We start from the raw sequence: 27834 nt of genomic DNA on the forward strand, positions 1-27834 counted from the left end.
GTCAGTCCTACACACACTTTAAAAAAACAAAACCTCCACAAACACCAAAAGCAGAATGAAGTACAAATCTAGATTTAAATTGTTTTAGCATGCTACAAATTGCCAAAAGAAAATCCCAAAATATTAATTGTTGTTTCTCAATACCTTGGCAAAGACTATTTTAGACATGTATGACTCACCCCACCCCTCCCACCATCCTTTACTCCTCCCCCTTTATAGTGGCGTTGGGGGTAATCTGGTAGCAATTGATATGTAAACAGGAGGAGCTGCATTATCATATGACGTGTCTAATTGCTAAGTGTCCTAGAGACTCTCGATGGGTAAACATGGAATGACTACCTCCAACTCAAGGAAGATACATTTAAATGAATTCTATCAACTGAGTTCTAGTCAAATTAAATGAACAAAATAATTATTAAAAAGGCATACACCACCCCACCCACCCATGCTCAACAATATACTCCTTTTGACTTGTCTAGAAGTTATCACCCGTACTCCCATGGGGTAAAACTCAACCACCACCATCACCACCACAAAAGCCTGCACTTCGGCAGGACCAAAGAGACGAGCTCTTCCAGTTGCTTCACAGACCTGTACAAGTATTATCAGAGCCATTTGGGAAAACTGGCTTGTAAAGAATTTAAGGGAGTTGGATGTGTGAGAAGCAATCTGATACTGCCCGAAACTTCATTGCTTCCTCTCCCTCAATGATGGTGCGCATTAGTTGGAAATCTGAAGGTTATTTTATTCTGCACAGGTTCTTATGCTGCATTTCCCAGCACGGTATTTATACATCCTACTGCAGATATTGAGACGGCTGTATTTTTTTTTAAGAGAGTATAGAGCAGTGCTTTCTCTATACTCAAGTTACCAAAATAATACGAAGAATGAAATACTGCTTGCAGCAACACACCTAATAGAGACATTTTACCACAATTGCCCCCAGATTCTGTGGGCTTAACTTGATAATTAAAATATTCAACACTGACAATCCTTAACTATGGTAAAATAACAGATTCAGGAATTAAAGAAAAAGATACAGATTTAGAAACTGACAAAATACGTTAATCGCAAAGAACCCAGTCTGTGCAAAGCCAAATTGTTTCGGACTGAGCAATGTTAGAATATGGAGAAACCAACTAAAAATATCCTTTCCCTGCTAGGCAAGGTTGGAGAGAGGAGATAAATATTGTCATACCCCAATTAGACCAACTTGCTTAACCCACAGTTGTTAAAACTTGGAGGTACAACTTCGGATACATTTTGCTTTCTGTCAGGACCCTTTGCTCACTGATCCCGGTAGAAATCAAAGTGTTAGGAATTTTGTCTCATCTTTCTTAAAAGAAAATATACTAAGAAAAAACAAAACCAGGCTGTGATCCATCTCTGCCTCCTGAACGCCTCCAGTATTTCTTTATGCAGGATACAAGAGATCAGCAGCCTTCAGCAGAAACACAGCAATCCCCTTCTCTTTCCAACACTGACCAGTGGCTTCAACAGAGTTTTAAGCAGACAGCTTCCCCCAAAACAATCTGTATCCTCTGTGTAAGAGGATTCTTCATGGGATTAAAAAGACTTTTTTTTTTTTCCCACTGCAGAACTGCATTAAGGAAGGCTCCTGCTCCAAAGACTAAAGGGATAGCAACAAGCAGTCTCTGAAAGAGCATCATATCTTGCCACAGCAATTTCTCATTAATTCATAGAATCTCAAATGTGACAATATGACAAAGCAGCCTTTACCCTGTAAAAAACTGCCCAGAGCATTTGGGTTTTTTTCTCTACCTGTTGATTCACTGCAAAAGCCTCTGTGTTGCCTTTTCTCACAATTCACACTACACCAGGTGAAAAATCTTGCTAACATGTATATATTCATGGGGTTTAGCTGGGAAGCTGCCACAGAAGTGGCCACAATGCACAGATCAGTGGTTATGCAGGCCTAGTTTTTCCCAGATCAGATATAGAATTGGTAGAGGATTGTTTGGGATTTTGTATTTACGATCTGACACCACTGAAAAGCAAAAGCTTCTCCACTTCAGCATAAAACTAAATGGGATTTGAAGGGAAGCTCAGGAACTTGCTGAATTGCATGGTTATTTGAGCGCGGTTCAGAAGTTGTGTTTCCCAGCGCCCTCGGAGTTTAACAAAGTTTATCCCAACCCGGGGAAAGCACAGGTCTCTCTGTCCTGGGCTCTTTATGTGTGGCCAAAACACCTCTACAAGGCAGCACTGGAAAGAACGCGGGAGACAAAGCCTTTTCTCAATACATTAGTTGACCAAAAGATAAATGTTCTCCTTTATACGTATATGCAAAACCACCCCTTAGACATAACTACACCAAGGCACTGGGCATGGATTACAAAGCACACAAGATTTGAGATCTTAGTTCTGATTCTCTGCTCATTCCTCGAGACCACACAGAAGGGGGAAAAAAACCCCCAAAACCCAAACAAACGTATGAACAGCAGGACGTCTTTAGGACAGATAGCGCTTCATCAAGTAATGTGGCTCAGCCGATGCTTCAGGCCAAACGCACCACGCAGCTGTGACAGGCACAGCACGGCGCCGCGGGCGTTTGGCCTTCTGAGGGACAGAGTTTGTCACCTAGGACCTGACTACGCCATACCAGGTTCATATAGCTTTTGGATTGTAGGATTCGAGCCTCACTGGCCCAGAGTACAGGCTGAAGGAACATCAGCCTTATTGGGAACACAGTAGCCCAATGTGCTGCAGTCAAATGAGCAATCTTACAACGGTCCTCAGCATTGGGCAGGTTCCAGTTCTCCCGCAGTCCTCTGGAGCTTCCCTGTTGTTATTTATGAGAAAGAAAAGCCTCGTGCCAGGTGTATTGCTACAGTTAGGACCCTCCCTGCAACAAAATGACATGAATAACGGAATAGGAATGAATCTTGAAAAACTCCTACTGGGATAAGGAAGTAGTAATGATGCTGTAAAATATTTTTCCTGTAGAAAAACTCCATCAGAACAGTCATATCCCGTGAAAGCTACCAATTTCCACAAAAAGATATTTGAATACTCCATTAAAAAACCTGACCAGCTTGATCAGAAAACTCCAGGAATCCGAGCAGTGGGTCTTACACATGACATCGGAGCTGTTATGTCTTACACAGACACATTTGGTTTACACAAACATCACACTGCCCCAACCCCTAAACCATGCATGCTTTTTGCATCATGACTTCAGCGTAGCAATCCTGGTATTTTATTAAGGGACAGTCCAGCTCTTTCCACACCGGAAATGAGGAAAATGCAAATTGCCCAGCATCACAACATCGGTCTGTGGAAGAAACGGGTAATGTATGGGATCTGCCACGTATAGGTCCCAGCCACGACAGACCGCGTCAGGCCTGAATGCTGCACCTAGAGCGGAGAGCTGAGCTCCTACATTAAAGAGAAGATGATGAAGAAAAAGAAAAGTTGGAGAGGAAACAATAATTTATTCTTGTACCTCCCACCAACAATCTTCAAACTTTGTGAGGGAGCAGATGCATAAGGATGACAATTTTCTTATCCATACATTTCTTTAACCATATCCTACCTTTTCTTACTCTTCCTGTCTTCTCCCTCTCCCTTTTCCTTAATTTTCCCTTAAAAAACCAAACCAAAGTTAGAAGTTAACACGTTTTTAATTCAACTGTGCATCTGAGGCCAGGCCAGGCCTTAACACTTGCTAAACCTCTGCTGAACATCTTGTTTTCCATCAGGAAAGGCTGAGTCACCCGTTAGACAAAGCACGGAGAGGGAAAGGGGTGCAAAGGCGCAGCTGGGCAACAGGACCCCACACCTAGAGGACAGGTAATCCACCCAACAGCTGCATTATGAAAAGCCAAACCATGTTGCACTAATTACTCAGCACTTGGACACTTTAACAAATATTAGTTAATTGTGCTTCTCAATACAGTCTCCTAATTAAACATAGCAGCCTTCCCATTGCACACATTTAACTAATAGTGTCTCTTTATTTTGGTCATTATTTTTCTCTCCTGTTTTAAGATTGTTGGAAAATCATTTCTCTGGTACATCCCTCAATATCAAATTTGTTATCTAATGTTATGGCAACAGGAGGTGATTTTTCCATTTCCAAACAAAAAGAGACATGATCATGGACTTAATTAGTTTGTAATGATTTAATTAAAATTTGCAGAACAACAATGTACCTAATTAGAAGAATGATAATTATACCAATGTACCTTTCCATCTTTGAAGGGACCATTAGTCATTGAGGTGGTATGTTTTGTAATTTAAGATCATCCTTATTTTCATTTTCTGATTAGTTAAGTGCAGTCATCCTCATGTTCAGGTAATTGCTTTATTAACTAGTTTAATTAAACTTGCTGTAAAACTGACAGCTACAGAGTTATTCTTTTTAATGTGTTGATGACAAAAAACATTAACTAATTACACAGCGCACTTTGCAGGGCTTACTTACCTTGTAAGCTTAATTCATTAGCACTTTCAGGAGCTTTGAAAACTCTGACTGCAATATACTATGGAAGTGCTTTAACACAAAGCACAATACATCAGAGCATTAAATAGAGCTGTTATGCCCAAGAAACAGCAATTTCTCTTTTCAAAGTTTAGAATATAGGAGAGAGAGTACGCATTTAAAAACATTTGCATTTCAAGCAGTAACTAGAGACTCAGTGATATTTTTGGCAAATGTAAAGCCCATAGAGATCAAAGTTAACAGGAAAGGGTGATAAGAGTTTCTAAAGTTTCCAGAAATATAACAAAATTATGCAAGTTCAAAAAAACGCCTGGAACAATTGCTGGAAACAGGGTATGAGGACTGAGTTGATACAGGCCACATCTGTGTTCAAATCCTGTCACGCACAAACACTGAATTATTGGTGTGACTAAAGAATCCCATCGCTCAGAAGAAATCGTTTGTCACCACAGCCAAACACCTTCACCCCCTTCAACTTTAGCACTTCTGCGAAGCAAACGAAAAAACCCCGATCAGCAGTGGAGACAAGCTTTGAAGACAGTCCAGAAAAAGAACCAGAAAGGTTTAAAGTGTGAACAGTGGTAAGGTTTTTCAGGCAGTACAACTCCCACACACAAAGCTAAATCAACTTAAGATCCATCAAAGCACTCAGTACACTGTGTCTCCTATTGTGATAGTTTAGGTGACACATAAACCCCTTGTAGCACAGGATCTGGACATAGACTTCTCATGATTTTCAACATTTTCCTCTTTGCCTTTGTGTTGGAAATCAACACCTTTGAATATTTTCCAATGGAATTTGAAAGAGATAAAAAGATTCCTTTGACTAGCCCTCAATAAATTAGTTGAGAGGCTGAAGGCTTCTATGTATTTGGCAGAACTGAGAGACCAAGTTAAAAATCCTAAGCCTCCATCTAAACCGACCAGCAAGCTTAAATGTGGTGGTTTATGGTTTACTTTTTTTTTTTTTCCCCTCCTATGACCCTTGTATTATGGAGTGCTTTGGGCTGGATCAATCCCCCCAGTTTTATCATGAAATCTTGCCTCTAGGACTGCAATATCTTTCTTCACGAGGAAAAACTCATGAACTAAAAAATAAAGTTGGTTTTGAAGAAAAGTAATTCGGTTAAAAAAACTCCAGAAAGTCTGCTGCACTGACTTCCTGAGGATGCTTGGACCTGCTGTTAATGCACCATGTTTGCCGGAGTGAGGATCCATGATTCCGTTTCCCCCTTTTTCCACCCACAGTCCCAGTTACTGAGCGTCACCAGAGACATTCAGGCATAACAGCACATTGCAGTTATGGCCTTCAAGAATACGCCACATAGCTCATATTTCTGCTGGGCCAGTAATGTTTCCTCTGCTGCTCTGCAAAAGGCTGCCTTCAGAGAATACTAATCTCTTATAATCGAGGTGGATGGGCACAGTCAGTTCCCAGAATCACCAGCACTATAATTAACAGAAGCAAAATGCTTTCTTTCCAAATGCAGTCTCTGCAGAAAGCACTAGAACAAAGAGCGTAACAGTTTGAGGATTATCAAACAGTGCAAACCAGCAAGATGATAATGCTTTTGCTGTCTTGCCATAGAGCCTTTATGAGTGGAAGACTGTATTATCCAGTCAGGAATGACCAAGACATCATTTAAAAGAACAACAACTAAAAAATGCATTTCATATTACTTTCCTGCAACTGAAACCTTAAAAGATTTCTTGAAGTTTTCATAAAAAGAGAACAAATCAAAGTCCTCCGGATTCCTCAAGCTCTGCTAAACATCATTCCAGATCAAGTTCTGAAGTCTTCATTTTGCTTTAAGGCCTGAAACTGAACTTTGAAGGAGTAAAAACCTCAAAATGCCAAGCAATGATACAAGGAATACTCAGGACCTGCTAAGAAAGAAATTTCAACCCAAGCAAAGTTGAAATGGAAAAGGAATACTCTCCTTTCTTAAAGAGCAGTATGTCTGCTCCATTATCAGCTTGCCTTATCTAAAGATATGGATATCTCCACTTTTGCATAAGAATCCCATTAGTCCAGCCCCTTGATCCCTCAGCCTAATACCCTGCCACGTGGAAGACCCTTAAAAGTAAGAAAGCTATAAACGAGTAAGAGTGAGCAAATTAGAAACAGAACAAATCAGTCCTGCTGGACCACACCAATCATCCCAGCTTCTGGCCACCACTGGCTTCGAGAGTCAGTGTGCTGCAGGTTTGGCAGCTGCAGAGGTTCCATTCTCCATGGACTGATATAAACCCCACTTGTATCTTTGACCTGCCCAACACTGTGCTGCAGGGAATGTCACAATTTTATTCTAAGCTGAAAAAATAAAAACACTCTCTCTGTTTTGAAACCATTGCCTTATAATTAGGAAGTACAACATTCCTTTTCCAATTTTAGGCACGATGTCATGCAAAATCATGCTGTAGTGTTCTAGTTAATTTTGCCTCTCCTCGCAGGTTCCACACCTCTGACAGCCATCACTGCCCTTCTCTGAGCACCTCCTAGTTCTACCATGCCAGCCTTGAGACAGAGTGATGATAACCGAAGGCAATGAGAAGTCCAGGCATTTGCAGAGAAGTGTAATAATGTTTTGTGCTTGTTCCCAAGCCCTTTTTAAACTTTATTTGCATTTTTGCATGGTGGTGATCATTACAATTTTTCTGAAACAGCCAAAAGTATTATGAGATCAAGTGGCTAAATGGGAGCCTGTGATGTGCAGGTTTCATTATTTCCCATTAATGCAATTATTGTGGATTTACTGACACCCAAATTTCACCTGTATTTTATCAGTCAGTCATAATTTCTGTCATATCATTTCCTTCTCATTCATTTTCACCTCAGCTAACAGTTCAAAGCATGGAAAGCACAACCTGCAGTACCAGCACTGCTGAGGGGTTGAACGGCCCCCGGCCACCAGCGCAACACTTTGATGCTGCTGTGCCAGGTCACCAACTGTAAGCTCAAACGCTGCCTCCTGCCCCCCCCAGCAACCCCCAAAAATCAAACCGAGCCAGGATGGATCAAAACGCAGGTGTGTACGTGTCCACTGCCCGTCAGCCTATGCGAGTGGATGGCCAGTACACAATTTCAGAAGACTCTTTCCCCTCCTGAGATACAGCAGCTACTCTCCATCTTTTGTTTACAAGCTTAGCAAGAATCCTTTCAGTTGCCCAGCACATCATTACACGTTCACAAAGCAGCTGATGCAGAGCCAGATAGGAATACAGACAAATGCAAAGCAGCGTGGTATTTGCCCACACTCCAACGTTCACCTTTTTGCATTTTCACGGTCAATACTAGAACATGCCAGCACTGCAGTGCCAACAATAATACTGGCCAAGAGCACAGCATAGGAAAGAAAATTACCAAAGCAAAGCTTTTATTTTAGTGACTTAACAGCAAGAAAAGAGGGATCACATTGCCTAGTGAAAATAATGGCAAATTTGAGGGGAGCAGTTGTATTCTGTTCATAAAAGAAACCAGAAACCCACGACCATCACTGACCATAAAAATGTTATTTGTTAGGACGTTACAATACACCGTTTCATTTTAATGCTCTGCCTGAAGTATTTTCAGCTCATTTACCAAAATTTGTCAGGAGGCAGGGGGAAAATCAACAAAGCAGAGCTTTTAGAAGTTGTAGAGAGACAATGACATTCTACAGGTCAGCATAATAGCCCACTCACAGATTTACAGCGTACCGAGGAGTGAGAATACCAACAAGGACTGTGGTGGGTCGACCCTGGCTGGCTGCCGGGTGCCCACCCAGGGTGCTCCATCACCCCCCTCCTCAACCAGGCAGGGGAGAGCAAAGTTAATGAAAGGCTGGTGGGTCGAGTCAAGGACAGGGAGATCACTCAGCAATTACCATCACGGGCAAAATGGACTTGACTTGGGGAAAAAACAGTTTAATTTATTGCATTCAAATCAGAGCAGGGTAATGAGAACTAAAACTCAAAACTTCAACCAACCTTCCCCCCCCCCCCCGACTCAACTTCACTCTGTTTCTCCCCCTCTCCGCCAGGGCTGTGGTCAGTCCATCGCAGCTGTCCCAGCCACCCCAGCACCGCAGGGAGGGCTCCACAGCCCCACCATGAGCTGCCCCAGCGTGGGTCCCTCCCACGGGGTGCAGTCCTTCAGAACAGACTGCTCCAGCCTGGGTTTTCCATGGGGTCACAAGTCCTGCCAGCAAACCTGCTTCAGCAGGGGCTTCCCACAGGTCACAGCCTCCTTCGGGCACCCCCTGCTCTGGCGCGGGGTCCTCCCTGGGCTGCAGGTGGGGGTCTGCCCCACCACTAACCGCCCTGGGCTGCAGGTGGGGGTCTGCCCCACCACTAACCGCCCTGGGCTGAGGGTACAGCCTGCTTCTCTGGCTGCAATTTGTTGTGCAGATTTTGTTTCCCTTCTAAAATATGTTACCCCAGTGGTGCTACCACCATTGCTGATGGGCTCGGAGGTGGCCAGCAGCAGATCCAGCTGGAAGCCAGCTGACATTGGCTCCGTGGGACATGGAGGCAGGTTCTCACAGAAGCTGCCCCCTGCCCCCGTAGCGCCCCGCTACCCAAACCTTGCCATGCAAACCCAATACAACTGTATACAGCAAAGAACGACAGTATCGCTATAAGCATCTTCTCACTATTGCATAAAGATTAAGCAGACACGTATCCTGTCACCAGGACTGGGTATTACAGAAAGATTACCCATCAGCATGAGACTGGAAGAGCCTTCAATCAAAAAAACAAATTTAGAAAAAACAGCTACAAATGTGCCATGGGACAAGCAATCACTCCTGTCAAACAGTACTCAAGAAGCAATGAAACCCTGCCTTCCCAAGGCAGCGGTAGAGAACATGCACAAAATTTGTGGAAAAGAAGTTGCTGCTGGTGAGACACCAACAAGATGCTGTAATTTTCAATTGCTAGGACAGGAGCACAGTAATGAAGATGAGACAAAGTTACTTCAGAATGAATCTTTTTAAATTCTCCTTTAAAAAAGAAACCAAACCACTCACAGGCAACTTCTGAGAGGTGTGCCTGTGATGGGCAAGCATGTCAGCTACAGGGTCGTTTACTGTCTTCATTAGAGCTGTCAAGTTCCTATCATATTCACAATAGTTTGGTGAATTTATGACAGTGGCAGAATTTCTGGTGAAAAAACATTTGGATCTTATGGTAAGAAATACAGAAGGTGGGGAAAAAAAAAGACTAACAGAGATGCAGGTAAGATGCACAGAAATGAACTCAATAGGATGACAGAATATGCAATGAAAACTATTTACTACAGATTATATACTCTCAAGAGTTCAGACAGAAAAAGTTGTTTTCAAAGCGAGCCCAATTTTAATCCTAAATACCAATGATAAATTACTGCATTACACACTCCTAGAGAGTATTAAAGAGTAGCTTGTTTAACATGCAATTTGGAGCCCTTTTTCTGCAGCCTATGTGTGCAAAGATGAGAAAGTGTCTGCTGATGTGCTCCTTTGGCCGTGCAAATCCTTCAGCCAGAACAGAAGAGGGGCTTGAATGAATTAGCCATGGCAGCATTTTAATATTTGTGTCCATTAATGGATGAATAATTAAAGCCACCCAGCTGAGAAGATAATGTAGCTGCAATATCATCATCACTGTTACATCACAGCAGACTTCTTTTTTTTCCCCCCCCGAATCAATTTATTTCCATGGATTCTGAGGGGGCTGTTTGGATTTTAAAGGGTAGTTTTACTGGCTGTCAAGCCTTACCTTGCCTACAGGAAAAGAAAACCTTAGGGGGGCTCCCTAAGCACAGCTTCCAGCACCTGAAGTGCTGTTTATGGAACATGGATCTGAGACACGGAACGCTTTATTTGATAACGGGCATTTGGGCTGCTGAATGGTTGTGAAGCCAGTTTCTTTTATTGAGTCAAGCCCTAAGGTGATTTTCAATATAACAATGAGGCAATTTATCCCCACTGGGTTATGGGAATTTTTTTTTATGGTACCATATATGCTGCATCTGGCACACAAGCCTATTAAAACTGTGGTTTAAATGAATTGTAATATGTTATACATGCAGTCTGGGGAAAAAAAATAATAATAATAAAAAAAACTATCACAGAATGATGATACTGCCAAGTTATTTTACCATTTGGAGACCAAATCTTTATCCCAAAATCCTCATCTTAACAAGCCACTCTGATCAAATGAATTTTTTCTGTTGCATCATCAACATTGAAAGCGTTCTACTTCAATGGCAAGAATCAATCATTTACAGAAACATGAATCATGAAAGTCACAAGACTCTGATTTGTCATTCTGTTTTGTTGTTTGTCAGATATGTAAAAACCTACATTTATCAGCACTTTTTACACAAAAAAAATATTCCAAATCTAAACTAGACTGGAATTTAATACTGCTAGTTAATGAACGCTATTTCATCTTCATACTGCAGCCTGAACGACTGCTACCGAGAGGATTTCAGGTCACAAGCAGAACCTACCTTGGTAGTGTATGTATGTCCATCAGATCCACAGACAGCGCTGGTGTGTGTCACGGGGCAGGGCTTGCATTTCACGATGTTAGCTGGTGCAGTCCAGTGCTTCTGGGCCAAGTTTCCTTTCTTTTGTCGAAGGCTGTAAAATAAGAAACGACAGGGTTTTTTTGAACATGTTTGTATAAAACAGAAGAATGAAAGCTTCATAAGGCAACACTGGGTTTTCAACAAGATTTAATTTAAAGCAAGTAAATTAATAGCTTCTAACAATGCTTCTATATTATGGCACATCACAGCAGGCAATCTAAAAAGTCATAAATTGGTAGGCAGCCCTAGATTTACAATCCTTGGCAGCTTCATTTGGATTTATAACTACAAATGACTTACACTTAAGGATACAGCATTTTGTTGAACTACACGGCACTCCTGGTGAAGCAGGCAAAGTAACGTAGCATCAGGTTATACTTAAGAGACACTTTCACCAGCCCTTCTCTCTTGAGAGTTGCCAAGTTACTGTTAAGGTAGGGACAATTTTAAAACGAAATCCTTTGAAAAACATTGCATTTTATATTACACTTATAAACATGTATAAAAGTCACTGAACAATTTTGTCATGCTATGTGCGATGGTCACTCTCTATGGGTCAGCTACTGAACAGCTGTTATCCTCGGATCAATTCCAGTCCCCCTGGGAATGTTCTGAAGTGACAGAGAGCATCTCCAAATCTACAAATGCATTTGTACCACGGGAGTGACTGCAGTTGTCCTCAAGTCATGGACTACTCAATTATCGCACTTAAAATGTCTATGAAAAAGACAGCTGCTCCAAAAACTTACTGCAAAATATGTGCAATTGATTCCGATTAATAGCTCATTTTCCTGTCATAATGAACTACTTGACTGATAGGACATTAAGTAATTATCACCAGCCCACTGTTGTAAGCTGATTAAAAGTTTGCTTTAGAAACCACAAGCCAATGTTACAATGCAGATTCATTTTGGCCATGTGTCCTTGTCTTTCACTTGAAAGCATTTACAAAGGAAGGCAAGGCATCGCATCAGCTTTGCTGGAGACTGTTAAGAAAAATAACTGCCATCTGTTTTTGTACCACCGTGAAAAAAGATATGATATAACAGTTCAGCTAGAAATACATTTCAATGTGCCACTGAATGACTTCATCACAGTTTTAGAAAAATATATACAGATATTTTTTAAAGCAATTTCACTACAGCTTGCAATTTGCTACACAATACTGACTCTGATGTAATGACACATTCAGCTGCTAAAATAATAAAGTAGTCTATTCTTTCATCTCAGTTCTAGTTTTCTTCAAGTCTAACCTTTGTCAGTGATGAACAGTACTATTAAGAAGCTTGCGTCCACAGAAGGAATCCAATCATGGTATCATAAACTATGAAAATAGAAGCCCAGTATTTAAGACTAAATTCCCTTGTTATTTTGAAGAAGTTTTCTTAATGCAGAGAGCAGCTTTCTCTCTTTCAGATGCGTTTTGCCTTGCAGAGTTACCATTATGCCAGATGCTAAATGCTGCAGATGGGTGGTTGCTTGGCTTCAAACCGCCAAACACAACTCCACAGATGTGCTCTCTGCGCAAACCATTTATTTAAGTTTTCCAGAGTAAATGACTTTTCTGCAGCCCCCTTGCCTCCAACAATACTTGGTTACCATAATATAATTATTATCCTATTTTTCTCAAAGTGTTTTGATTCCTGGCATTTCTTTTGTCTTTTTAACTTGACAAGAAAATTTCCTTATTCGCTTTACTTATGCTCCCGCACTTCTAGAAACACACAAACTCAGTCAGACACATATCTGGTTACAGTATTGTAGATACTGATGAGCAGAGACTGGAGACAGATGTGAGAGGTTCTGTGCCTCTCCTTTGCAGGCTGAAGAACAGATCATGCTTGCTTTGTGCTTTTTTCCCTTTTCATAGACTTTGATTTCCGCAATCTCAAAAGACAGACACTTCTCTATACGTAAAATTACTGTGAAGAAATTTTAGGATTATAGAAAGACAGCTACGAAATGTTAAAACTTGAAGTGTATGATCTATGCCATCATCATCACAGCCATTAGCCACAGAGCATGCAGGATGGAGATGAGCGACTGAACTAATGAGCACCTCATCAAAATTAAATGTAGATTGAAGTTCTTAGCTAGAGTGATGCCTAACAAATCACGGGATCGTCAGGCTCCGAGTGGCAAGTACAAAATACACTGTACAGCATTTGTGGACTAAACTACATTCAAGCATTTTACACTATAAGCTTAAAAGTCCATCGCAGACATGGTGCTCTGCACAGCCTTACACCCCCCATGCTCTTAATTTCATTAATCCTGCCTCAGTCCCTTTAAGATTCATATTGCAAAGCCAGTTTCTATTGGAAGATTCTTCCGGAGCTAATGATGTTTTCTACTCTCCCACCATCACTTTAAAAAAAAAATAAAATTAATTTATCCATTTCAAGTCATTTCAGCAGCTCATCAAGCCTGGTGGCCCTTTCCCTCACTTTGCTGAGAACAGAAAAGCACACGCACAGCCTTGGGTCTGGAGCCACGTGTGGGAACTGGAGCCCCCCCCCTTAGCTGGGAACCCAAGTGGTTTCTCCTGAGCGTGATTTGCAGCATTTCACTTACAGATGCTGATGGAAACATTATTCTATTCCTCCCCCACATTCATCTTCAGGATCTTCTTTTGATAATAAGAGGAAATTAAATATCACTTTCTTTGAGACAATAAATAACAAGAAGTACTCGCATTGGAGTACATCTCCAAGCACTTTATTCTTTTAAAAAGAAGAATTTAGCACTTTTAGTAGCACTTCATGTGATGTGCATAACAAGGCAGGGGATTGCTGCAAGAAACCTGCAGCGATCCGAACACCTGCATGTGCGCAGGGCCAGCAGCGTGGTGCACAGCCATCCGGGGTGCAAGAAACAAGCTGGGCTTCAAAAATGAATATATTCAAGCTACAGTTTTGTCAGAAAAAACAGGGCAAAATGCCACCGTATTCAAAGCAAAAAAATATTTTTTGCCAGCTTGGCCAAGTAAGCAATAGCTAAAAGTTTTAACTGGATTCCCAGATTCCATACCCCACCAAAAATATAGGTAAGCACCTATTTCCCGGGGAGAACATCTGTTTTCCAAAAGTAAACATGCATTTTCCTGGAGTGATATTTTGAGAGGCTGGATAAAACTTCTGGAAGCTTTTCAATCCTAGAACCCCTAACAACACATCAAACATCCAAACAAACAAATTAAAATCTAGACGAGGGTATTGGCTGCCATAAGCAGCCAGCCAGCAAATCCCTTCTCAATGGAAGTGCACATTCACATACCCTGGAACATGTTTTGCTATGCTAATCATCTTGTTTTAGAATAAATACATCAGGAGCAAGCCAGGCCAAAGCAAACTAGGCCCTTCCCCCCCCCCCCCCCCCCCCCCGACAATTTAACCAACTTTAAGGCTCAGAGTTGAAAGGGTCTACTACAAATCGATAGAAAATAACAACTGTGCAGAAAGAACAAACTAGAAACTCCCCACTGAGGTAAAAGTCTGCCACGTTTATCAGGACAAGAGGGCTGAGTACTTCCAATATTCCAAAAGCCAACAGACATGAATGTCTTGCTCAAGTATTAAGACTTACAGGCAAACCCTGCCTGCTTTTGCTTTTCAGACTGGTGAACCGACACCCCAAAAGGCATAAGATTTAAGGAGTAGTTAAGTTCTGCAGGATTCAGCCTCTTAACATTTTAATGCATAAAGAAATTTTAGCGGTTTAAAACACTCCCAGTTCAACGCAGGGAGAACATACACTGAGTCAACTTCATTACTCATTACGCAGACATACTACTTACCACATACTGTGAGAATACAGGGAGACTACAGCCGTTCTGCTCGCAGAGGAACAGGGAGGATACTGCAGGGCTGCTGGATGCCATCAGCCAGCTGGACGAAGGTGCTAGCCATGGCCAGGCACACCGTGCTGCCCGCCCCCCTGCCAGCAGCACCTGCCCGCCCCCAGCACAGAGCTTTACTGGAACAGGACCTCAGGAGCTCCAGGGAAGCTGGCTCCACCCAAGGTTTTCACACCCCCAGGTGCACCCTGGTGAGAGCTGACGGGTGCAGCTGGCAGCCCCAGGGGTGGCAATCACTCAGCCCCTTCCCACCTGGCTGGTGGCTCGGGCTGCTGCTGGCCCAGACGCGGCCTGCCGGGGGGCTGGACCCTGCCTTTGTTCAGCACAAGGCCATCAAACCCAATGCCTCAAACAACACTTCACACACTGAGTCACAGTTTTTCAAAACCACCCACAGCCTTAATTCCTGACCTGCTCTCCGAGCGGGTGATGCGGGCTGTGCTGTCAGGGATCTCTGCATCTTTGCTTATAACGATTCTCTCCAGCACAGCACAGAACAGCACATATGGAAACAACCTCTGGCAAAGGCGGAGGCCGAAATAAAGTCACTTTCACAAAGGTGATGTTTTGTTTATTTACATTTACAATTTGTTTCCATTTAATTTTAAATTTTATGCAGGTCCTAGAACTATGAATTCTTTCATTTTCAGTTGCCTTGAAATACTCTTGGAAAAACTGAAATTTTAAAGTATTGTAAAGTAGCATTTTTAAAAGGGAATAATTTCTCTTTTAGTGTGAAACCTGGAGGGCATCGCCAAAGAGCATCACAACCACAATATAGGAAGTGAGAGTGGTTATGAAATGGATACACTTAAGTTTCACTCAATACTTAATTCCAAACTATTGCAGACAATTCATTTTCTTGCCATTTACTGAACTAATTGATAGATTTTAATTAATTTACTTATTGAGAAGACAATGATCTGTTAGCCTGCTCTGCAGCTAATTTCTCTTGTTGATGGAATCTCTAGGTGAAGCTGTGGTGAATATAGTACGATATGATTAGGTGGTCTATAAAGATATGAAATTAAAAATGGGACCTTGTAAATTTGATATAGAATGTGCAAATTGAGAGTATCAATCAGTGTTCAATTTTGAGACAACAGGTTATCAGACAACATGGGCATACTGTATTTTAACAAGCTGTATAATATTGCCACATAAGCTAATGACTATAACTCAGGAAAACAATTGAAAAATTACAGTATAATTTAAAATGGAAAATATATTAACTTTTTTTTGTTTCGATTAATATTTGTCTTATCACTGCAGACTAGAAACAGCCAAAATATCAACATATTCTATAAACAAGACCAATTCAGTGCTTTGATGTAGTTATATTTGATCGACCAAGTGCAAATTCAATTGAAGCTGTAAATGAACTTCAGTATTAGTAAAGATATAAGATGCACTAGAATTCAGAAGAAAATATACATTACTCCTCTTCAAGGCTAGTTATTCCCAAATACACATACATTAAATCAGCAGATTAAGCTTTCATGGGTTTCGTGCAATTACAAATCAGGCTCCATTGGATACAAGTTGACAAGCTATTATTTTGAAACTCCTGCCAAAGTTTTGGGAGGAGGGAGACAGTAAGTAGAGGTTCCTCTTTAGGACTTTGGAACCTATTTAGTAATTTTCTTGGACAAGAAAAAGACACTTCTTTACCCAGAGGAGTTTTTGTCAGATGGATTTTCAAAGGTCTGCTGCAAATAAACGGCAGGAAGTTTTCCAAAAAGACCCCAACATACAAGTTACACAGTTTCTTCTGACAGAAAGTGTCAGGGAAACAAAACAGAGAGATTGGTACTGTCTCCTCTTGTAGTCACTGTTTCGGTGACCTTACACAAGCATAGAATTTGGTTCAATACATGTTGCAAATTACTTGCAACTCTCACCTCTCTGTTTCTGCTGCCTAAAATAATACAACTACTTACTTCAGGTCCTATCTGCATAGTACTGAGCTGGTCAGGAATTTTATTTATTGTATAAAATACGCCTTAATTACAAAATTACTTAATTACCTGAAAAAGAAACCCAACAAACTATTTCATGGAGATAAATTGGTGTTCCTGAACTTTCAATGACATAACTACTGGAGGTCTAGATGGTGGTGTGCCAGTTTATCTCGGGCTGCAAGTGACCTTGAGGTCCCAAGGTTGGGGCTTTGCAGATGCCTTGACACGTAAAGTGCTACAGGGACAGAAACTCTTGTTCCCATTTCTTCTGCTCTAAAGCCAGAAGCCTGAAAGCCCTCAGAGCTCTGGTCCTAGATGGGCTGATGGCATGAAAGACCATCTCTTCCCAGTGGCCCTTTCCAGAGACCACTTCCATGCAGCAAAAGGGATCTCACCACCCTCAGGGTTTGCAGGCTCCCTGGAGGCAGGCTGGAGGTGAGCTACTGCAAGGGTTCTCCATATAACCTTCTCTTCAGGCAACTGCCAGTTGTGAACATTACTTCCCAATCACAGCTCACATGGAGACATTCCTCAAGATTACGATTAACTTCATCCACTTTTCTTTCTTTGTAGCCCTGATATCAAACCAAAATGCTGTATATCACATGCAACAACTTATCAATCAAGCTCTACTGAAATAAAGATTAAAGATTTCAGTGCACCAAAGTGGGTACCGAGTATCCGTGCTTCCCGGGAAGCTGGAGGAGCTCTGACAGAGCAAACTTCAATGTTGTCCTGAAGCTGGAACAACTCATTATGGAAAGAGTTTAAAATGTACTGCCGGTACCTTCTTTATGCCTTGTGCACAGTTCATTCTTGCCTCCCTGAAGGAAGCTTATCACACTAGAGATAAACCCAGCAGTGCCTGGCTATTCCTCTCTCTCCTTTGCATAAGCTGTTTCTCTTGTTCTTGAGGAAAAGAATGACAGCTGAAATTTCCCAGTATAAATGGCAACACTCTTTTTTTTCTCTTTGTATCATTGTTGAATTCTGTTTATTAGTTTGGCCTCATTTCTACAACCTTTCATACTTTCCACAAGAGCTGTATATACCTTGAGCCACTACCAGTCAAGCTATGTGAAGAAAACAGACTGCACATATTACCTTGAGGAGGAAAAAAAAAAAAAAAAAAGTACGATGCTTTTGAATTAGACTCCTTATGTGATACAAACACTGTAAAATGAGAACAGACATATGATTAGAGTAATTTTTCTATCGGGAATGTACACCTTCACAAACAAAGAATAATAACATGCAGAGTTGCCTTGCATTTCAGCATCATCCCACTGGACTTACATACTACCTCTTTCTTTGGCTTCATTATTCGATGAAATAATTCCAACTATCTGATTGTGCTAATGCTGTTGATTACTTTCTCTTGCTGCCTTCATATCTGCTTCCCAGCAGATCTGGCTTAAAAGAGCCATAAGAAATAAAAGACCTCTACTCACTGTACTTTGGTAGATGTGCAAACATCCTTAATGGGACATGGTGGTGACTGGGGACCCTTCTGGCAGAATTAGACCTGCTCAGGACTTTCTCTCACAGTAAATGGATACTCACTTGCTGTTCTTTCAAACAATGACACCAATGAGATTATATTGGGAATTAAATCTGTCCGTTGCTGGCCTATTCTCAGAAAGCAGGCTGTACCCAGAAGACAGTTGGACAAGAAAAATTCAGGGAAGAGTGAAAAGGAAAATCTCGACTGTTGAGGTGAAAGTCTATCAGGTGTCATTCCAATACAATGAAAAATAGGTATTTCCAAGCAAAGAGGAATTGCCAGGGAAGAGTCAAGCCTCTATTTCTTACCAACAATTAGGCAGTACAAAAATAATCATGGGGGAAACAAGCACCAAGAGGAACTTGTCAGCTAGGTACAGGGAAGGCTGAGAGTTCTGTTACAGCAACATGTTTTGCAAAGTAAAATCCCGACGCACCTTGCAGGGAAAATGCCCTGAAGATTCTTGCATGGACCCTACTAGGTCCAGCTAGCAACCGGCTCTTGAAAGAGAATGAAGTGTCTCAGGGCCCAGGGTGCTCAAGGTTATTGGTTCTGCAAGATGAAGGAATCTTTTTATTTTTTACTTTCTTATGTGTTTTAAAGGAACAGAGGACTTGGGAAAGCTGACATAGATTCTGAGGACCCAGAGGGACAGAAAAACTGTAGCCTGTTAGACTCAGTGGTTCGATACAACTGCTGCGGGTAATTTCTGAGATCCAGCAACACTGAGTCAGAGAATCCTCCAAATGCATCTATTTGAGCGATGCTGCTCAAAGAGCAGCAGGGGCTGTGTCTGAACAGCTCTAATATGGCTTTAAATATGGATGCTGCTAAACTCCCCAGAGAACTTGTTCTGCACAATATCAGGATCTCTCAGTACAAGTATCCATCTCAGATGTTAATACCTGCCTTATTTATTCCTGGACTAAAAATGCTAAGATTGTTTATTAAGGTCATTAGAGGAGCACATGGATTTCTGCCCTTGGCCACTTTAATATATAAAAATGGTGTTTGGAAGGTCCACTTACATCCTTAGCTAATAGATTATTGCTCTTACAGGCAGTTTATTATTTAATCTAACTTCTTAATGATTTGCAAGTTTTAGACCTAATACATATGCTCCACAGCGGCATAGATATGAAAACTGGCAAGGTACATAAAAGAAAAGAAACAAAGCAAAAAATCCACACAAACATACAATCCCAGTGTTTTTAAAAGTCATTATGCTCTTCTGAATAAATAACACAGCTTCTAAACCCTGCCTCTTCTCATGAATTTTCATAAGAGAATTATTTGCCTTTTCATCGTTATTTTCATATTAACATAAAAAGGAATCTCAGACACCAAACTATGCAAAAGTAAAATGAAGTGCCTTGAATTTCAAAGGAGGAGGGGAGATAGCAGGAAGTTCATAATTAAAGCTGAAATCTTTTCTACCAGTCCTCAGTTTATAGCAATCTTCAGTGGCCACTTCTGAACCCTGGATTTTTGCATGCTGTCAGAGACGCTGTAACTTGGCACAGAGTGCTTAAAGGTGAAGGTGTGCAGCAAATTTAATACTTTTGTTGGCATTGGCTTTCTTTTCTTCCTTCTGTGACAGCCTGCATGGTTTTTTTTTTTTTTTCCCTGAATACTTTTTAAGAGGATAAAGATACCTTTTCTCTGCCCAGGATCTGATTATTTTGATATCAAAATACTGTATTGATCAGGTCTGCCTCCTCCTGCCGGCAGAGCTTGCCAAGATCTCTGAGGAAGCTGAATTGCTGATGACATATGAGATTAATTTGAGCTGTCACATTTGGTTGGGGAGGAAAACTGATCCTCAGTATACCCTGTTTTATGCAATTAGACAGATTCAAAATTGTTTTCACCAAATCTGGCAGAGCAGTTATTTTCCACCATTTCCCTGCTACAGCTCCCACTTCTAGTTACAATGTTGAGCCCTGCGTGGCTGAGTAGCTGTGCAAACAGAAAGGTGCAAGTTCCTTTGTAATGCTAAAAATGATGGAAGATTTCTTGGCAGCATTTAGTAACACCAGAAAGTTCCAAGATGACTGATGAATCGCCCAGCAGCTGCGGATAGACAAGTTTTTAAACAGTCCTCATTCTTGGCCAAGTGCAGGGGCCTGCCAAGTTTAACAGCATCAAAACCCCAATGCCTTACGTCTCTGCAGACATTCAGCTGCTTGGCAGAATGAAACTGTTGAGACAAACCGTTGGGCTGAAAGAGGTGGCAGACCACCACTGGCATCTTTATCAGTTCCATGTCCTTCAGCATGGCTTATCACCCACCCTTAGTTATTCCAGCAATGGCAGTAGTTCAGTCACATGCAACGCATTCCTTACTTCTATATTCCAAAAAGCCCCGCTGCCCAAAAAAATTGAGTTTGGTTTGATTCGTTTTGGGTTTTTTTTTTGAAGAAAAAAGGCTCGGAGGCCTTACTGTCACTTTTCAACTGCAGGGGGAAAATCAACAATCCCCCCAAACCAAGCATCCTTAGACAGCTCAGCTGCGTTCTGCTTCATTATGTTGATTTTGCTTTTCCTAAGGCGAATAACATGCAATCCTCACAAAAATTGACATATTGCTGGTAGGGATGAGAAAGTAAATGCATTTTAAAAAATATAGTAATAATTCTTGCCCTTAAGGCACTAAACCAAATGTTCCTGTTTAAAAATGACTGCACAGTACTTCTGTTGTGTGAATACTTGCTACCATGGTACAAACAATCAGTTACAAGCTGTGCTAGCAAAATATTTGCCCCTTCTGACACATTTTATTATGAGAAAGGCTTATTAAATTCTCAGGAAGGCTACAGCAGATTAAGCTGTTCAGGATTTTCACAATTAGCATCGATTACCTAAGAATTCATGTATGGTTTCTGAATAGAATTGGCTTGTCAAACAACAGACAATTAAAAAAAAAAATAAATCAATCCCAAAACCACCTCCAGAGTGTAGTCAAAATCCACTGTTCAAGGTTAGTTTGGAAAAATAATCAGAATGCAGTTTCCTATGTCCGAATAAAACGAATGTAAGTGAAATGCATGCTAACCAAACCAGTTATAAATATTATAAGGAGCTGGGTAATTTTAAAACCCCGTCCTTTTTAGCATCTAAATAGGCTAATGCTCCTGTTGCTTATTCAGCACTGCTGATTTACAGACCTCAGTACTATGAATGTCTAAACATTCTGCTGAATTTCTCAACATATTCAGTCCTGTCTGTCTGGTTATTTGATGCTAGAGATGGAGCTCATAATATCTATACCATTCCCAGCTTCTCAAATGAGGCCATCAATAGCATTACCCATCTTATATCAGGCTATGTCTTAATGAAAGGTGACTAGAGCTTCAGGAAGGTCCTAAACCGATAGACAGAATTTACATAATCACATTAATTTATGATACGTACTGAATGCACATAATCCAGTCTAGAGACAGCACGTGGTGAAACACACCTTTAGGTAAAATTTGAAGATGAATGCAATTGACATATTTGCAGAAACTGCAAGATATACATTTCATGAGTTACTTCCACTGAGTTATTAAAATTTCACTTTGCTGTGACCTTGAATCATGAAGCCTAGCAACCACGCATTACAAACCAGCCATTCTTCCCATATTCTTCAAATGTCTAGCTCCATAGGCTCCCCTACCCATGGAGGCTGAAGGTGCCATTAAAATGCAATGTAGCTGCACATTTACACTTTTGAAAGTTTTGGCACTTTATAGCAGCTTCCTCAAAAGCTTATTTTACTGTGTGAAAAAGTGAGACTCTGCCAGCGGCATATTTAGATATATAGCATAACATTACTTGAGACTTTCACAGGTTTTGTAAAAAAAAAATAGATTTAAATACTTTGCTGCTAAGTTATTAAACAGGAATCAGTTTAGTGCAGATAATGTTGGCTTAATATGTGCCACCTTACTTTTAATCACTCCTTCCCACCGGAATTTCATACATACATACATACATACATACATACATATAGTTTCAGCATACATTGCCCTTTGTTTATCTTGCTGTGATGAACTATACATCCACATCCTCACCACTGATTTTGTCCCCGCTCACCCTTTGTGACTTAGCTTATGAGAGACTAATGGATGGAACAAGGGTCACCATTTCTTCATCTCTGTCATCTCATCTGGATGAATCCTGAATTAACCATCCCACTCATAAGAGATGGCCACTTGTTTTTCTTGTGTACTGAGCTCTACTCCTGCGAGCTCCCAGATGGCTTTCCCAACAGTTTCTCCTTCAAGCCCCCTCTCTCCACTGTCCTTCTCCTACTCACTATTGATTCCTTGTACCCTGTTCTTACTCTTTCTTTCTACCATTTCTCTGCTGCTCTGGTGAAAATCTAGACACTGCAATGATTTTTTTCACTGCAAATTAACACTATTCTTTTTGCCCCAATGTTGTTGCATTTCTTCATAAAACATTTTTTTTCTCACAAAACCTGCTGTCTGAGCTCTACTTTCTGCCTGACTGGCATCTCTGACTCTCTCCCCCAGCCCTATTTTCTCAAGATCTGGTCAGCTTGTTTAAGGGGAATTTTATAAAATTGTGGAAAAAAAATTGCAGTGCCCTTTCCTACTCGCTGTTGTATTTAACCGTTTTGATTCTAAGCCCGACCACTCTACTCTGACTTCCTCTCACCTAATCTCCTTTTCCTCTCATCCCCCCCTCCTGCCTCTGAAACTTTATTCTGCTTCATTCAACCTCAGAAATGAGGCCCCTTGGAGAAGCTGTTATTTCTTCACCTGCTCTTAACTGCTCCTTCCATCCCTGCTAGGAAGTACCACATTAAGTATTATATTCTCTCCAGATGCTCTCTAAATGTAATTTTGGTGCTTCACCTGTAATAGTCTAGTCTTCTTATATGAAGACTACATATGAATTCATACTACTTATATGTAGTTGTACACTTGAATCCTTGGAAGTCTGAGAATCTTTACAGGTGTCCTCTCTGCTTTATCCTTCTATCTTTTTGTACTATTATTGTAATTTTCTCAGGAACATCTTGTCCTCATTAGAAGCTTGCTCCATCAAAACCAAGCATACATTCCTTCTCACATCAGCTTCTCCATTTTTCAGTCACTGTTGTCCTATCATCACATGTATCACATCAGCTGGACTTTCAACTATATCCTTCCTTTCCAGGATGCAAACTACACACCTTATCTTTCTCCTTTCCACTGTGTCCAAGAGGAAAATATTGAATTTATCTATGTCCTGTATCTTCTTCCAAAAATCCTTTCATATCACCTGAACAATCACTCTCACCTTTTGCTTGTTTACAATCTATTCTTCTCTTCTTTTCAGCCTGTATACTGTTTAGAATACAAAACGCACTTTCTCCTTTAGACCTATCCGAGTTCTGGGCCATTAGTAAATAATATTTGTGGTGAGGGAAGGAGGTATTTGCAAAGGTAAAATACAGAATATGAATTTGTTTCTTCCCAGAGCTGGGAAGTAATTTAGGTGCTTTGAGATACCTTCTGCAGGAGCCCATTTCCTTACCGATAAAGGAAGCCAAAGGTAGTTACAGCTAACTCGGAGGGCTGTGGTACAGCAGCTGTAAGGCTGTTTTATGGATCAATCGCTGTGCTTTGGATTCACACCCTCATGATCCTCGGTTTGTTCCTTTTAGAATTTAGCAAAGAGCCCTATCAACAGGTGAACTGGAGTAATGAGACCACTGAACATCGGGAACATTGAAAGTTCAGCTTGTGTTCTCTGACCAACAGCCTACAGACCATTTATCTAATCTTGATCATGATTCTAAGGTGTCAGCGATGGAGCTCTTCTCAGCTGTGAAAAAGGCAGGGTTTCCATTTCAGCACTCAACATGTTGCTGGTTTGCTGTCAAGGTCTCGGTGAAACTCATTAGGAAATGAATAGCTCTCATTGTGTTTCATCAAAAACTGGAATATGAATTTTTGAAAGGAAACCTCAGTTACACAGGCAGCTGGTCCAAAATGAAGCAAAACAAAGCAAAAATTTCTGAACCAACAAAGGAACTAATTAAAAAATCCCTCAGACTTCTCTGCTCTTCCTTTGCTAAGCTAAAATATTGCTGCAAATGAAAAATTTATACACAGATAAAACATAGGAGCGCAAGAAATTAACTATGGATGAGGTGCTAAGCAGGAATGACCGCAGTGTAATTCAATTTGGCAGTCTTGGACTTCAGGTAAACTGGGTTAGCTAAGACTAAAAAAATCTGTCGAAGGACTTAAAAGAGATTTAAAGACCAGAATAACGGCACACAGCATTAGAAAGTCCAGCAATGAAGAATGGACAGACTAATTTTTACAACAAAACTAGAAAACGTCCTTTCTGTCAACACGGACCATCAGTTTAAATGCCAATAAGGTACAAAGAAAGACTTTCTAAAGACGAGGAAAGAAAAAGCAGAGGACACAGAACTTTCCTGTATTTCTATCTGTATACGGATAGATAGATAGATATATGGACTGTATATATATCAGTTTATTAATGTTCTTTGTTGGAATTGGTGGGAAACTCTTTTCTTGTCTCTTCACAAATATGGAGTTTTAGCTCATATATATATATACACACACATATATACGCACACATATATATATGTATATCTGTATATACAGACAGATATGCAGACATATATATATATATATATATATAAATACAGATAGAAATCTGTATTTCTATGCCTGTCTTCTAAGCAAGGCCTGAGACTGGATGCTGGACTAGAGGGGCAGGTTTGATTCTTTCTTAGTGTTTTCAACTTTTTTTAACTAACCCTGTTCTCTTGACTTCTTAACTCACTAAACAAATGAACAAACCCCCTTATATTATGCTTTACTACTAAGGTTAATTAGTCTTCCACAGTTGATGATCACTGATTGTAACAACCAACTAATTAGAATGGTTTGTTTTGTTTCACAAAAGAGGATGGGCTGTAGGGTGATCAAAGCTAGAGGCTAGCTAAATCAGCAAAGCCAAATTCCCACCTGTCACTCCCCATACATATTAAATAGCATTTTTTTTAGGTGTTATCATAATACAGCTGTGACAGAGGAACAATCACAAAAAAATCACAAAAAAGCATAAGCAGACTGCAGTGGTTCTTCCTAAACTTCATAGAGTGTGAGAGTGGATGATACAAAGTCAATTCTCTTTAGGAGCTGCATACACACAGATAAATACAAGAAACACATCCTAGCTAAAAGCCATAAAAAAGTGCACATTAACAGGATATTGGTGTGGACCAGGTAGTTTGTGGGACGTAAGGCATGCAGTCATCCAGGAATCCCAGCAACAGCCACCTAGCAGAGTACGAACAGCTCAGTATGCTGCTGCCAAGTAATTACCTGCTTGAAAGACCTGTTTCCCCACTTTTTTTAGTGAATTCCATCTAATTAAAAGGATAAGGTGTTATAAATACCTCTCTTTCAGCTATTTTGACATAATCTTCTAGAATAATGATTTCCAACCTACTACTGTATTTCCTGTGTGCCAGGATAAGTAGCTGGAGCCTCAATGGTCCCTGTCTTCAAACTGAGAGTACGGAAAGTTTAGACACATAATATTTCTTTCTCAAAGAAGTGAATGCTGACTAGTTGAAACCAAAATAATCCATGGGGAAAATGGGATTTCCATATCTGTAAAAATGCTGAAGAGCTTATCTTGTCAGAATGTTTTACTTATCCAAATTCAGAGTTACAGGCTAATTTGTATTAAGACCCCTTTTGTGTTTAAACAAAGCTTCCACCAGAAGTTAAGAAAGAAACATCAAAATAAAACTGAAATATTTCAAGATTAGATTAACAAATGCTTAGGGTGATTTGGCTGAACCCTACTGCGTATCTAAAAGTGACATTTTTCAAGATTTTTCATTAAGACGGAAATTTCAAGTATTTTCATTAAGACAGAAAAAATGCTAAAACTCCATATTTGTGAGGAGACAAGAAAAGAGTTTCCCACCAATTCCAACAAAGAACACTTATAAACTGATTTAATGAGAGTGATTACATCACATTTATCCTCTGTATTTATGAAGCCTCTTGAGTTTAATACAGTTGGAAGTCTCAAAATTATTGCCATGAAAGAAGAAAAAGGGGAAACAGAAGAAAACCTGACAACAGTGCAACATAATCTGAAGTGTTAAGGCTGCATTCTCCATCAGAGACCGTGTAAGCGTTACTTCAGAACAGAAGTTCAGTTTTGTATCTTTAAGGTAAATTGTAAACAGCAGCTTAAATTTGAGTGTGAACAATCATTAATTTGAGTGTTAACAGTCGTTAATAAAAAGGTTGCAAAGATTTCTTTGCAAAAGTGAAGTAACTTAGTTCAAATATCTTCTCCGAAACTTTTAGAAAACTATTCCTTTCTAGTAGATTGTGCTACATGAAAAATTTACAGATGATTGATTCAGTCTGGGTCAAAACTGGGACTCCAGTAGAAAGCTCCTCTAATCCCAGTCATAACTGTCAGAACAGTCCTTCCCTGACTCCCATAAAAAATGGGCTGCATAATAAGAAGTGTAAAGTATTACAGATTCAGTAAAGTGCTGAAAGAAAGGTGAGAAAAATACAGAGATGAGAATATAGATTAGGCCAGAGGACAAACAAAAATACCCAACAATAAACAGGAGATAAAATATATCAGTGAATATAACTGGGATTCCAATGAACTGCACAGCATGCTTTAGTCCTTGGGTATATTTTTCTTTTTTTTTTTTTTTGAAAAGTAACACAGTTTTGAAATTTTACAAGGTTGTAAAAGAGCCTCAAGGTACAATTATTTTTTATTTTATTTTAAAACTGCTTTATGTTGTACAGGAGCATGTTTATTCAGATATGTGAGACAACATAAGCCCTCATTAAGGGACAAAATAATTTCGTTTCAAAGTGCAGATCTTCTAGGCAGGATAAAAGTAGAGAAACGGCCAAAGAATATTTATTTCAGGACAAGTTTTGCTGCTAGAATTAAAATGTAATATAAGAAAAATACTGCAGTAGTTAAAGTGATCACATCACTAAGCATTCCCAAGATTTGTGAGATTTTTTTTCCCCTAAATCCTGCAAGTCTAGCAGCCAGTCCTCAGAACACTCTGAAGCATTTACTTTTCCTGGAAAAGTATGAAGAGAGGTAATGATAGAAATCGCCTATTCTTCAGCATGCAAAGAAAATTCTGCAAAAAAAAAAAGCTGGTTGAGAGTTATTGGGAAAGTGCTTTACAATATCCACTTATTAAAGATATTGTCCCAGGAAATGGAGAAGGAAGGAGACTGGGATCTTTTTTTTTAATGGTGGGCATTTGTCAGAAGGCAGTGAAGACCCAGGCAAAGGATTTAATCTTTCAGAAATCATAATCCATTGTTTCCTCTCTACCATTGTAGAAATAAGAGAGCAGCAATGCTAGATCACTTCCAAATAATGAAAAGAGGAGAGAAAATGTCTCCAGACACTTTTCCAGGAGCAAAGCCATACTCTGTCTCT

General features: G+C 40.3%; 1 protein-coding gene across 1 annotated transcript in view; it reads right to left on the bottom strand.

The window, feature by feature from the left end:
- Positions 1-27834, bottom strand: part of SPOCK1 (SPARC (osteonectin), cwcv and kazal like domains proteoglycan 1) — a 324364-nt gene that overhangs the window by 92814 nt on the left and 203716 nt on the right. The window contains exon 5 of the mRNA XM_055719376.1: positions 10941-11073. Within this exon, the coding sequence (XP_055575351.1) occupies positions 10941-11073 (133 nt within the window). The remainder of the gene's footprint in view (positions 1-10940; positions 11074-27834) is intronic.

Source organism: Falco cherrug, chromosome 8, assembly GCF_023634085.1.
Source record: "Falco cherrug isolate bFalChe1 chromosome 8, bFalChe1.pri, whole genome shotgun sequence".
In the NCBI taxonomy this organism is placed as follows: domain Eukaryota; kingdom Metazoa; phylum Chordata; class Aves; order Falconiformes; family Falconidae; genus Falco; species Falco cherrug.